We start from the raw sequence: 14,358 nt of genomic DNA on the forward strand, positions 1-14,358 counted from the left end.
GTGGTTGAAATTGTGTTGTTAGAGGCATCCAACTAACAACATAAAATGGAATGAAACTAAGGAAAGTTATCAAAACTATGGATCTAAAGCAAGTTATCACATCTAGCCTTCAATGATTTTTAACTAACCAGTTATTGATTTCTTAAAAGCATGGACTTGAACGGACTATCTGGTTGTCATTTGTTTGGAGATGGAGACCTCAGAATTGTTTTTATTAAGTAATGTTTAGGGGTACTTACGTAATCCCTCCGCAGTACTGGATGGCTATCACTAACGAACTTTAACCTATGTGTTTAGAGATACAATGTAGAAACTGGCCCTTCGGCCCACAGAGTCCGCGATGACTAACAATCAACTGAACACTAGTTCTATCCTACACACTAGGGACAATTTACAGAAGCCAATTAACCTACAAACCTGTACGTCTTTGGAATGTGGGAAGAAGCCGGAGCACCCAGAAAAAAAACCCAAACGTTCACAGGGAGAAAACGTGCAAACTCCATATAGAGAGCACCCGTGGTCAGGATCAAACCTGGGTCTCTAGTGCTATTGCTGCACCATCCCAATTATTGGTGAACTTTCTCAGTTCCCCTCACTTAATACTTAGAAGCAATGACATTGATAACATTTTTAAACAAGTAAGAGTTTATTTCAGTAAATCTATTATTTATTTACAGAGAGGTTACTGGATGAACGAGCTTCAAAAATAGGTATGTTTTGTTTTGAATTAGGTTTTCTAAAATATTGTACTTTCAGGGCAGCATAGTACAACAGTATGATCATTATTTGACCGCAGTTCTAATTAGGACGCAGGAACATTAGTTTCCAAATTGCTGAGGAGTTTGCTATAAGCATAGTGGGGAATGGGGATCCTCTGACCATCCAAAGGAAGTTTGGGGGTTTGTAACTCAGTCTAGAGTAGTGACTGACCTTCCTCAAGGCAGCTGTGAACTAACTGATCAAGACCTGGGCTGGCAAAGAGTCACCTGGCTGAGATGGGGTACGAGTGCCTATTCAATTTCCGACTGAATGCATTTTGAATGCATAGTAAGAATGAAGGTGCAGACTATTTTCTAAATGAGGAGAACATTCAGAAATCGGAGGTGCAAAGGGACTTGGGAGTGCTGGTGCAGGATTCCCAAATGGTTTATTTGCAAGCCGAATCAGTAGTAAAGGGCCTGCCCCACTTTCATAACCTAATTCACAACCTTTATTACTCGTGGACATTTTTCATCGGGGTAGAAAAACGCCCCGACCTACTTGATGCCACGAGTACTTACGACTAGCATCACAACCTAACCTACGATCTCCTACGACCTCGTGACGACCATGCTGCGCGTATGAGTCAAGGGGAAACTCGGCAGAGATCATGAATTAGGTCGTGAAAGTGGGACAGGCCCTTTAGGAAGGGAAACGCAATGCTCGCATTTATTTTGAAAGGACTAGAATATAAAAACAAGGATTTAATGTTGAGGCTTTATAAGGCACTGGTCAGACTGCATTTGGAGTATGTTGAGCAGTTGTGGTCTCAATATCTGAGGAAGGATGTGCTGGCATTGGAGAGAGTCTAAAGGAATGAAATCCTAGCCTGCCCAACCTGCCTGCCAATAACTCAGTCTAGGAAACATCCTCATAAATCTCTGCACTCTTTCCAGCTTTGCTATAAACAGGATGACCTAAACTGACACAATGGTCCAAGTGTAGTCTCACCACTATATTGTACAAATACAACTCCAACATAAATGTTTCAATATTTTCTGATTTTGTTGCAAATTGAGAGTGCGTGATGAATGAATTTGACTACTTTGTTGATTGTTTGAATAAAGAAAAATGATTGATCATTACCATCAAAATACCTAGAACACATGTAGTTAACTTGCTTATCATCTGAAAACAATACTGAATTTTGCTCATTATTTTTTTTAACAGAAAACTTGGTTCAGAATATGAATGCTGATATGCAAGATCGTAAGTTCCAGTGAAAAAATCTATTTAAATTGGATTGCGATGACTTAAAATTATCCTCTATTTAATTCATTTGCTTCTGTTCAACAACTGTGTCAGTCTAATCTGCCATTCTTTCCCAGTAGCCTTGCAGTTTATTACTCAGGTCTGTCCAATTCTATTCTCAAATCCCTGACTGACACTATTTCTACTTCGTTACAAGGGGTGAACTGCAGCTTATGTATGTCTAACAAGAGCACCCTCTCCCCTCCCCTCGTATTTTTAGCTCATCACTTTGAATTTATGTCTCCTGATCTACCAATGGGAATAGTTTGCCTCAGGCAGCTTGAACAAGTGCAAGTTAATGTCAGGTTACACAAAAAAGCTGGAGAAACTCAGCGGGTGCAGCAGCATCTATGGAGCGAAGGAAATAGGCAACGTTTCGGGCCGCAACCCTTCTTCAGACTGATCGGGGGCGGGGTGGGCGGGGACAAGAAAGGAAAAAGGAGGAGGAGCCCGAAGGTTGGGGGATGGGAGGAGACAGCAGGGGGACTGAGGAAGGGGAGGAGACAGCAAGGACTAACAAAATTGGGAGAATTCGATGTTCATGCCCCCAGGATGCAGACTCCCCAAACGGAATATGAGGTGCTGTTCCTCCAATTTCCGGTGCTGCTCGCAGTTAATGTCATGTGCTCGCAAGTTAATGTTATGTGTTCGAGGTACAGGTACAATGAAAAATTGTGCTTCACAGCAGCATTATAGAGATTGATAGATTCACACATTGTACATAAATTACACATAGACTTCAAATAGAAAGTAGACTGTGCCCAAAAAACAAAACACTAGTGCTAAAACATAAATTAAAAAAGACAAGTCTCTGACAATGCGAGGTGTCCCATTGTGTTCCATTGTGGAGATAGTTAGGGTTGTGTAGGTTGGTTTTGGAACCTGATGGTTGTAGGAAAGTAGCTGCCCCTGAACCTGGTGGTGTGGGACTTCAGGCTTCAATACCCCCTGCCCCAAGGGTAGCAGAGAGAAGTGAGGAGTCTTGAGTGATTTCTGTGTGTCAACGCAGTCAAGAGGATTTTATTGTCATATATCCCAAGCAATGAGATTCTTACTTGCACAACAGATATATAAACACAGTTCTCTGTAGAACCAGTTAAACAACAAAAGTTTAGTGTGTGTGTGTGTGTGTGTGTGTGTGTGTGTGTGTGTGTGTGTGTGTGTGTGTGTGTGTGTGTGTGTGTTGTGTGTGTGTGTGTGTGTTGTGGGTGTGTGTGTGTGTATATATATATATATATATATATATATATACACATACATATGTGTGTATATATATATATATATATATATATATATACACACACACACACATACATATATATATACACACATATATATATATATACACATATATACATATACATATGTGTGTGTGTGTATATATATATATATATATATATACACATGTATATATATATGTATATATATATATACATATATATATATATATACATATATATATATATATATATATATATACATATATACATATACACATACATTTACACACACATATATATATATTTTTTATTAAGAGTCAATTTAATTGTCATTTGGACCCCTGGAGGTCCAAATGAAATGCCGTTTCTGCAGCCATACATTACACACAGATAGACCCCAGACACAACATAATTTACATTTTACATAAACATCCATCACATAGCTGTGATGGAAGGCCAAAAAAAACTTATCTCTCCACTGCACTCTCCCCCCCCCCCCCCCATGTCAGAGTCAAAGTCAAAGCCCCCGGCTGGCGATGGCAATTGTCCCGCGGCCATTAAAGCCACGCCGGGTGGTGCGAGGTCGCACACCGGGTCTTGATGTTGGAGTCCCCGGCGTGCGCTCGCAGTGTCCCGCGGCCATTCCAAGCCGCGCGGGGCGGTGATGTAGGCCCCGCTCCCGGAGTTCTTCGACCCCGCAACTCGGGCGGGAGAAGTCGCCGTTGCAGGAGCCCCGAAAAGCTGTCTCCCTCCAGGGAGCCGCGGGCTCCCGGTGCCGCCGTCCACAGACCTGCCGTTGGAGCTTCCGACTCTCCGGTAGCAGCAGCAGCAGCAGCAGCAGCGCTCCACCCGCTCCGGACTCCGGACTGAGTCCCCGGCTTCTTCTGTTGGAGGCCGTTCCTCGTTGCGGCCTCAACGACAACTGAGACCCGACGAAAAAAGGTCGGGTCTCCAGTGCAGGGAGAAATTTAAAAGTTTCCCCCCCCTCCCTCCCACCCCACCCCCACACACACACCCCAACGTAAAATAACAAAAACTACATATAAACAGACAAAAAATAATAAAAACGCGGACAGGCTGCAGAGGCCGCTGCTGACCAGAGTCGCGCCGCCAACCGTCTATATGTGTATATATATACACATACATATATATATACATTAATAAATATATATACATATACATATACCCAAACATTTGTAATAACTTTTAGAACAGTATTTCACTTTTGATGGATACTAAGTAGAAGTGACTGCACAGATAAGGGAAGATAGTAGCTGTTTCCAGAATTACCTGAATGTTTTAATGGATTGGAATGGATAATAAATGCAGCATTGCTGTTCAAATAAATAGACCTCAGGGTCATTGCGGTGCAGCCCATGTCTTCTGAACATGCTACCACTGAATTAGTCCCCACTATCAACTCCATCACGCTGTCTCAGTAAAACAGTCAACATAATCAAGGGCCTTGGGTGGCACAGTGGCAGTGGCAAAGTTGCAGCCTTACAGTGCCAGGGACCGGTTCGATTCTGACCAGGGGTGCTGTCTATACGGAGTTTAAACGTTCTCCGTGTGACCATGTATGTTTTTTCAGGGTGTTTCGGGTTCCTCCCACATTCTAAGGATGTGCAGGTTTGTAGCTTAATCGGCTTGTGTAAATTGTCTCTAGCAGGGTGTAGGATAGAACTAGTGTAGTGGTGATCACTGGTTGACGTGCACTCGATGGGCCAATGAGCCTGTTTCCAAGCTGTATCTCCAAACTAAACTAAACTATTCCCACCCTAGTCATTCCTTCTTTTCCCCCCACTCCTGTCCAGCAGCAAATTCAGAAGCTTGAAAGCGTGTAGCACCAGACCCCAGCACCTTATGTGTTATGCCCCTGTCCCACTTAGGAAACCTGAACGGCAACCTCTGGAGACTTTGCGCCCCACCCATGGTTTCCGTGTGGTTCCCGGAGGTTGCAGGTAGTGGAAGCAGGTAGGGAGACTGACAACAACCTCCGGGAACCGCACGGAAACCTTGGGTGGGCGCAAAGTCTCCAGAGGTTTCCGTTCAGGTTTCCTAAGTGGGACAGGGGCGTCACGCAACATTCCAGCAACTGCAGTTCTTTGTGCTACTATGTTTCAACTTAGATTATTAGCTTGTCAATTAGATGTGCAATGATTTAGCTAAATCGCTCTGTTCTCTCACAACAGAGTGGCAAGATCTTCAACACGATCTGCACGATGAGCGAGGTGAGTTTGTTATAAAACCTACTCATCTTGTGATCTTTCATGTGACTTTTATGAAATTTATCCTTGGACGTCAATAAGGCAACAGCAAATTTCCAGGGGAAAAAACATCCTATCCTGCAAAGTGCTTTTACTCCATCATGGCAGGCTTACTGCATATCCATGTGCCTGTCCACAACGCTCTGAAACACCACTATTGTATCTATCTATTACCAGCCCAGGCAGTATGCTCGTGGCACCCACCACCATCTGTGTAAAGGTAGCCAAATATGTTGGAGAAACTCAGCGGGTGAGGCAGCATCTATGCAGCGAAGGAATAGGTAGCCGAAACATCACCTATTCCTTCGCCCCATAGATGCTGCCTCACTCGCTGAGTTTCTCCAGCATTTTTGCCTACCTTCGATTTTTCCAGCATCTGCAGTTCTTTCTTAAATCATCTGTGTAAGAAAAATGTACTCCGCACATCTGTAAACATTCGCCCTCTGAACCAGGCACTAAATTTTCTTTCTCTGAGAACTGTTAGTGTCAAGAAAGAAATGCCTTTCTATTCCAGAGGAGAAATCTGACAATGTTCATGTTTAGATTGCCACTCTTTTCAAAATATTTTATTGTGCTAAATGCATTAAATTAGTACCAAGGATCAATTACATTATCTATGCAAATGTTTTGTGTTAGAGTATCACAGTCGTATATAGAGATTAAAGCGTGTACAAACTAATTGAAAGCAATCACTCATTAAGCACTAGTTTTATTATAACGCATTGTTGATCCACACCAACCTCAGGTCTCAAGTACAGTAGCAGGAGTGAAATATGTGCATCCATTTAGAGTCATGTTCATAGAGACATGCAACATGGAAACAGGCCCTTCGGCCCAACTTGCCCATGCCATCTAAGATGCCCCATCTACACTATTCCCACCTGCCCACGTTTGGCTCATATCTCTTGAAATCTTTCCTAATCAAAGATTGTGCATTCACCTTACACAATGGTGCTTTATCACCTCTATTGTCACTGTTATTGCACCTCTATAAGATCACCCTACAGCATCCTGCGTTCAAGGAATAAAGCCCTAGACTGCCCAAGCGCCCCCAATAGCCCAGGCTTCCCAGTTTTGGCAACATCCTCGTATATTTTCTCTGCACTCTTTGCCGCTTAACAATATTAATAGATAATTATGAACAAGGACATTTAAAGACAAGGATGGCAAGGTTTGGGAACCTTGAATGACAAATACTGTTGCAATAAAATAAGCGTATGTAAAGTTTAGAAAATGGACAGGACCTTTTAAAATATAAAGGAATTAGGAGGTAACAGGATATCAGGAGAGCTATAATGGGCCATGAAATGTTCTTGATAAGTAGAAAATCCTCAGGTATTTTCAGGAGAAAAACTAAGGAGAAAGTTGGCCCAATCAAGGATAAAAGAGACAATTTATGTTTGGAATCAGAAGATTATATATTCAAGAGAGATATAGGTCTTAAGGGCTTATGGAATCAAGGTTTATGGGGAGAAGGCAGGAACGGGGTAATGATTTTGGATAATGAGCCATGATCATATTGAATGGCGGTGCTGGATCAAAGGGCTGAATGGCCTACCCCAGCACCTGGGGTAGGCCATTCAGCCCTTTGATCCAGCACAGATTCAACCCAGATACAATGCAGTAAACTCCTTAAATCTATGGGTATTACTACAAACTCAAGATCACAATGATGTAACCCTTAAAAAAGATACAAGGTGCTCGAGTAACTCAGTTTAACAGGAATCTCTCAAGAACATGAATGTTTTAGGTCGTGTCCCTTCTTCAGGCTGATTGTGGTTGGTCGGGAGGGAGAGGTGGAAGAAAGCTGGAAGGAGAGGTGTGGGGCAGGATAAAGCCTGGCAAGTGATAGCATACAGGTGAGGGTGGATTTGGATAGGCAGACTGAGATGCCCCACCCATTAGCCCGCATTTGGCCAGTCTTCCTCAAAGCCTTTCCTGTCCATACACCCGAGATCACTTCTCAGCCTCCTGTGTTCAGGGTACGCTTTTATCCAAAAAGAATGCCTCCAATTAAAAATACATTAAATCCCTCCAAAGTGATTTCAGTGAAAGCAATCCAATGAGGTTAACTAAACATGGAGCAGGCATATTGGAGCCAGCTGATGGATTTCTAGCTTTAACAGTCGCCAGTACCATATTCACACGGTCCTACAGGTTACAACCTTCTTGCAATGTCTACCTACGGACATGATGAATTTTTGGCAACGATTTCAGTTGATAATAATTACTTGTTACACACTTCGAACCAGCGCATGGTGCTTCTAGTCTCATTGTACTTTGTACAAGTTTTCAGCTGAAAATGTCTGTTTCTCCACAGAAAAACTACATTGTGATCAAGACTATCTTGAGACCATAAGTAAGTCCTTGACTGAGACCTGGGTACATGGAAAATATTAGTGCTTTTATTCTAAGGTGTTATATTGTTATTATATGGCTGGTTTTTAACACTGAGAAGGAAGTATAGAACCAAATGCAAAATCATTCTCAAAGCCTTGTCAGGATTTTACCTTATAGTTGCTTATCAATTAATCCTTCAGCATGGTATAACTATCATGCCCTGAATAATAATTCTATTGCTCCAAAGTGACCATTAAGCAATGCTTTGTTGAGACTGAATAATACCGTATTCATTAATTAATTAATTAATATATTAAATCATTTTGGAAAATCTTTGGCTCCAAATAATTTCATATTCTGAACGCATGACAAAGAACCACAAGCAAAAATCAGACTGCTGGAGAAATTTAGTGGACAAGCAGCAACTGTGGGGGGACAGACAACGTTTCAGGTCGAGATTAAGGGCGGCACAGTGACACAGCAGGTAGAGCTGCTGTTTCATGGCACCTGAGACCCAGGTTCGATCCTGACCTTGGGTGGGCTGTCTGTGTGGAGTTTGCAGACATAGAAACATAGACATAGAAAAATAGGTGTAGGAGTAGGCCATTTGGCCCTTAGAGCCAGCCATTCAATATGATCATGGCTGATCCATCCAAAATCAGTACCCTGTTCCTGCTTTTCCCCAAATTCATTGATTCCTTTAGCCTTAAGAGCTAAATCTAACATTCTCTAGAAAACAACCAGTGAATTTGCCTCCCCAGTGCATTCTGTCCCTGTGATCATGTTTCTACATTATCCACACTCTCCCTGTGACCATGTTTCCTTCAGATCCTCTGGTTTCCTCCTACATCACAAAAATATGGGGGTTTGTTAGTTAATTGGCCTCTATAAATTGCCTCTCTCGCGTAGGGAGTGGATGCAAAAGTGGGATAACATAGAACTAGTGTGAATGGTCAGCATAGAATCATTGGGCTGAAGGGCCTGTTTCTATGTTTTAACTTTAAACTAAACCCTTCAGACAATTCCCCACCCAAAATGTTCCCTGTCCATTTCCCTCCATAGATGCCACCTGACCAGCTGAGTTCCTCCATCAATCTGTTTTTAGCTCGAAATTCCAACACGAGCAGTCTCTTTTGCATCTCCACAATGAACTTCAACATTGATAGCAGAAATGATATTAAAAACTGCCCATATTTTTCCAGTCTTTCGTCTCATTTCATTTGATAATACAAAATGAGGAAAAGTTGTGGGCATTGTTGTTGTACTATCCTGCTATTTATTGGCCACCTCAAAAGAAAAACAAACTCAACATAAGGCTAGGTATCATCCCCAATGGAAGGCCACGTATAGAATTATTGGCAGAATGCTTCATATATTGTGTCATTATTAATGAGAATGTAACGTCTGCATTTGTTAACAGAGAGAGAACAAGAGGAACTGGACTACTTTGAACAACAAGGTAATACTGAAAACCAAATAATAATGAGAATAATGCTTAAACTTTGCTTTCGAAGACAGTTCTTGGTGTCAGCATTAGCTCAGTCTAATTATCTCTTTTCCTCATTTTTTGTGTGTATTTCCATGCTGCCACTTATTTACTGTGCCAAACCTTTAAATATTTTAAACAAAATCTAATCCTCAACTTCCCTGCTCCAGAATATTCCAGTTTCCCTAATCAGAGAGTTACAGAGCTCGGAAAAGGCCCTTCAATCCAACGTGTGTCCATGCTGGCCAAGATGCACTCTAGTTCCTAATTCCCCATACCCTGGGAAACAGACTGTGCATTCCCTGTACAATTTTATACAGGCGGTAAGGTGGCGCAGCGGTAGAGAGGCTGCCTGACAGCGATCTTAATGTGCGGGGATCGCTGGTCGGCGCGGACCCGGTGGGCCGAAGGGCCCGTTTCCGCGCTGTATCTCTAAACTAAACTAATCTGTATAAAATCATCCCTCAGCCTCCTGCACTCCAAGGAAATCCTATCCTGTTTCTACTCCTCCCTATAGAGTCTGAGTCTAGGCAACATCCTTGTCAATCTTCTCTGCACTCTTTCCAGTTTAATGGCATTGCACCATTTTTTTTTTACATTTCACTAGCTGGACCTGTTAAAATATCATGGTTGGATCACAAATGTTTTTTTAATGTGTTTCTGTCAAGCAAGATTCATATCCTCTAGACAAATACTATTCATATTTCTATTAACAGAGGTTGAAATGCAAGAGTTGGACGAATTTGAACGACACGGTAAGTAATGGAATGAAACAAGACTAAATGTGAAAAATGTTTCAATTATTTTCCCCTTTTGCATTGTACTTCCATGCTTATCACCACCGCTGTTATTAGATTTTTTACCAGATTCAAGAAATCTGTTGTCAGAAATACTGATCATTTATATAATGTATTTCTTATATTCCTGAACTTATAATCTACACCATTGTGGCCCTTGCACATTTCTTCATTTGGGGGGGGGGGGGGGGTAATATCCCAGAGAACAATAGTTAGAGGAGAATCAAATAAAGGTAATTAAAATCATGAAGGGTCTGGATAGAAATAATTCCTATTAACAGACAGGAGAATACGTTAAAAACGGGTAAGTGCGAGATGTTGCACTATGTGAGGTTGAATATAAGGGGAAAGTATACAGTTAATGATCGACAAGACCCACACATATCTGTATCGATGTACAGAGGGATCTTGAGGTTCAAGATGTTTCCGTGCTGTAATTGTTATATGGTTATAAGATCAAAGCTCCCTGAAAGTAGCAACACAAGAGGACAGATTGGTAAAGAAGGCATATGGTAAGCTTGCCTTCCTTGGACAGGGCATTGAGTGTAAAAGCCCTGTCCCACTGTACGAGTTCATTCAAGAGTTTTCCCGAGTTTGCCCTGATTCGAACTCTGAGATTTACGGTAATGGCCGCTCGCAGGTACTCGGGGCTCTCGTGGACATTTTTCAACATCTTGAAAAATCTTCACGAATCTTCCCAAGCTTGCCGCGTTTCCCGAGTACCTGCCGTTAGCGTTACGAGCCGCTAAGAGACGTCCCCGAGCTCCGACGTACCCACTACGTACATTCTACGTGCTTCCACGAGTTTGATTTTACTTTTAAACACGGGAGAGCTCTTGAATGGGCCACATTGGAAATATTGTATGCTTTTCTGTATGCCCCATTATAGGAAGGACATGGTCTGTCTAAAGAGGGGTACAGAATTGGTTTTACTAGAATGCTGCTGGGATTGCAGGATACCTCTAAGGAAAGTTTGGACAAACTTGGATGATTTTCATTAGGGCATCAGAGGCTGGGAGACCTGATAGACGTATATAAAATTATGAGAGGCACACACAGGGTGGATGGTCAATAAAAATGTTCCCGGGGTGGAAATGTCAAAGACTAGAGGGCATAGCTTTAAAATCAGAGGGAGAAAACTTGAAGTAGAGGCAAGATTTTTTACATAGAGAGTGGGAAGGTGCCTGGGGAGATTATAGAAGCAGAATGTTTAAGAGACATTTATACACAAGAACAGGCAGGGAATAGGGCCAAATGCAAGCAGAATAGTAAGATTAAACGAGAACTTACCAGTTTGAAGTTTGATCTGTATTTTATGAGGAGTTGCGATGAGGGATTACGTGAAGAAGCCCGCTCAAGGCGCAGGCGCGGCATGCTTCCAAGCAGCGGTGTGGAATCACAGACAGACACACGTATTTGAAGTAACATAGTAAAGAATAAAGAGACATCAATTATCAGTTTGATCCATGTAATGAGGGTGGGAGCGGAGGGCACGTAATCCCTCATCGTAACTCCTCATAAAATACAGATCAAACTTCAAACTGGTAAGTTCTCGTTTAATCTTACTATTTTACTTCGGAGTCACGTGAGTGACTTCATGAAGATTTCAAAGCTCTGTGATTTCAAACTGTGTAACAGTTTTACTCACTCACTGCCGAAAGCTCTTGAGGAAGGAAGTGTTATTGTAATCAACCAATGAATCTGTTTTCAAAACAAAACGGTATTTATTAACAATAACAAAAAACAAATAGCTCCCCCGGGCTTTAAATTAAATATTTGCAGTTTCTAATATTCTTGCTGCAAATAAATCAGGCTTCACCAAAGGCTTGTCATAGAACGTTCGAAATGTGGATTCCCTCGACCATCCTGCTTTGTTCAGGATGAGGTCAATAGGCACATTCATCCTTGCTGCCGTTGATGTGGATGCTGCCCTGGTGGAATGAGATTTGTAAACATTAATGTCTATTCCAGCAGCTTCCAATACCTGTTTTAACCATCTTGAAATGGTCTGGCTCGTTACCCTGCCATGTGGTTTTTTGTGGCTGACCCATAAGGCTCTTTCACTTCCTCGGATATTATGGGTTGTGTCAATGTAATGTTTGAGGTGGGTCACCACACACAATCGTGGCTCTGGTGGGTAGGCCCGGAATACCACTAGCGTGTTGGATGTTCCTGGCCTGCTTTGTTTTATCAGACCTTGTAGAGTGAAGGTTACCTGGTCTGACGTTGTTTCCATGCTGTCCAGTCGAAGTTTATGCAATGACTGGACCCTCTGTGCAGATACTAGTGCCATAAGCATGAGCGTTTTTAATGTTAATTGCTCAAGGCTGAGGGATCTTGCTGGTGGTCTGTCCCGAAGGTATGTGAGCACAACACTGATGTCCCAAATTTGAGTATATCTAGGCTTGGGGGGCTTGATGTTATATATGCCCCTCATCAGTTTGACCACCAGCGGATGGGACCCCATGGGCTGATGTCCTGCAGGTTTGAGGTAGTTGGAGAGGGCACTACGTGCCGTGTTGATGGCACTGTAGCTCATATCCTCATGGTGATGTAAGTAGGCCAGGAACTCGAGAACATTGGCTACTGTGGCTGTTTCGTAAGAAGTCCCTGTTTCTTGGCAGTACCTCTCCCATTTCTTGATGTTGGTTAGGTACTGCCTCTTTGTAGATGTTCTCAGGGATGCTGACATGGTGGTGATGGTTTGTTGCGATAATCCCAGGTCCAGATAGGGTCGGTTTAGAATCTGCAACCCAGGAGTTTCATGTCTTGATGGCATGGATGGCTTATGCCTGACACTGGGTGAGTCAATAGCCCTGGATGACTGGGAAACACCATTGGTGATTCCACCACCATGTCATGGAGTACTGGGAACCATGGCTGTGTAGGCCAGTCGGGCACCACCAAAATTCCAGATGCTGAATCCATCTGAATTTTGCGAAGTACCCGACTGATGAGGCAGAAGGGAGGAAAGGCATAGAAAAAGAACTTTCCCCAATCCAGCGTGAAGGCATCTACCGCTGCTGCCTCTGGATCTGGTTCCCACGCGACATACGTAGTTAATTGGTGATTCAGTCTTGATGCAAATAAATCGATATCTGGCTTTCCATATTGCTTTACAATTTTAGCAAATGCTTTAGGATTTAACATCCATTCGATGTTGTCATTGAATTTGCGTGACCTGGTGTCCGCCACTGTATTTAGCTTACCTGGTAGATAGGTAGCTGAAAGCCAAATATGTCTTTCGACACACCATTGCCAAATCGTATTGACCAATTTGTCGCATGATAAAGATTTTATTCCGCCCATATGGTTAATGTAAGCCACCACCGTAGTATTGTCTATTTGTAATCTAACATGCAAGTGATGCATATTGGATACATATGCTTTCAAACCATAAAAGGCGCCCAACATTTCCAAATAATTAATGCCCAGTGTAGATAGTAATGATGATTCTAAGTTAGTCCATCTACCACCTGTGCTGGATATGGAGTTAGTTGCTCCCCAGCCTTTAGCACTGGCATCTGTTTGGAGTACTAAAGTAGCATTAGTAATAATAATAGGACTACAACTATGCCAAATGTTTTGTATCCACCACTGTAGCTCTGATATTGCTTCAGGGGGTAAAATCATGACTCGGTCATAATGACCTTTATGTTGTTTTAGTGCCTTCACCTTTGCTCTTTGTAAATTTTGATAGTGCAAAGGTCCAAATTGGATAGCTGGAAATGCTGCTACCATTTTCCCAATTACTGCTGCCACTTGGCGAATAGTTGGTTTTTTGTTAATCTTTAAGTTATTGCATGATTGTACTAATGCAATCATCTTTTCCCTTGGCAGGGTAATAGTCATTTGGACTGAGTTAATTGTGAAACCCAGGTAGTCCATTATCGTGGATGGATTTAACTTGGATTTATCTGGATGTAAGACGAACCCTAGTGCTTCTAGGAGCTGTTTAGTAGCTGATACTGCTGCTACAGCCAATTCCATAGTTTTCCCAACTATGAGGATGTCGTCCAAATATGCCATGACTATGATTATGTTTCCTTAATGTTGCCATGGCTGGTTTTAATATTTTAGTGAATAATCTTGGGGCTGAAGTAAGCCCATTAGGCAGTGCGTTATACTGCCACAGCTCCCCCATCCAGATAAATTTAAGGTATCTGCTATAATCCTTATGTATAGGTACCAGATAGTAAGCATCTTTGAGATCAATGCTTGCCATATAGTATCCTTTG

The 14,358-nt window shown here is 42.3% G+C and overlaps 1 protein-coding gene across 2 annotated transcripts in view; it reads left to right on the forward strand.

Annotated features, from left to right (window-relative positions):
• LOC129715944 (trichohyalin-like) overlaps window positions 1-14,358 on the forward strand; it is an 81,146-nt gene that overhangs the window by 51,659 nt on the left and 15,129 nt on the right. For both annotated transcript variants that reach the window (XM_055665838.1, XM_055665842.1), the window contains 6 exons: window positions 678-710; window positions 1,930-1,968; window positions 5,423-5,461; window positions 7,818-7,856; window positions 9,258-9,296; window positions 10,040-10,078. In XM_055665838.1, the coding sequence (XP_055521813.1) occupies window positions 678-710; window positions 1,930-1,968; window positions 5,423-5,461; window positions 7,818-7,856; window positions 9,258-9,296; window positions 10,040-10,078 (228 nt within the window). The remainder of the gene's footprint in view (window positions 1-677; window positions 711-1,929; window positions 1,969-5,422; window positions 5,462-7,817; window positions 7,857-9,257; window positions 9,297-10,039; window positions 10,079-14,358) is intronic.

This window comes from Leucoraja erinacea, chromosome 2 (genome assembly GCF_028641065.1).
Source record: "Leucoraja erinacea ecotype New England chromosome 2, Leri_hhj_1, whole genome shotgun sequence".
NCBI classification, from domain to species: domain Eukaryota; kingdom Metazoa; phylum Chordata; class Chondrichthyes; order Rajiformes; family Rajidae; genus Leucoraja; species Leucoraja erinaceus.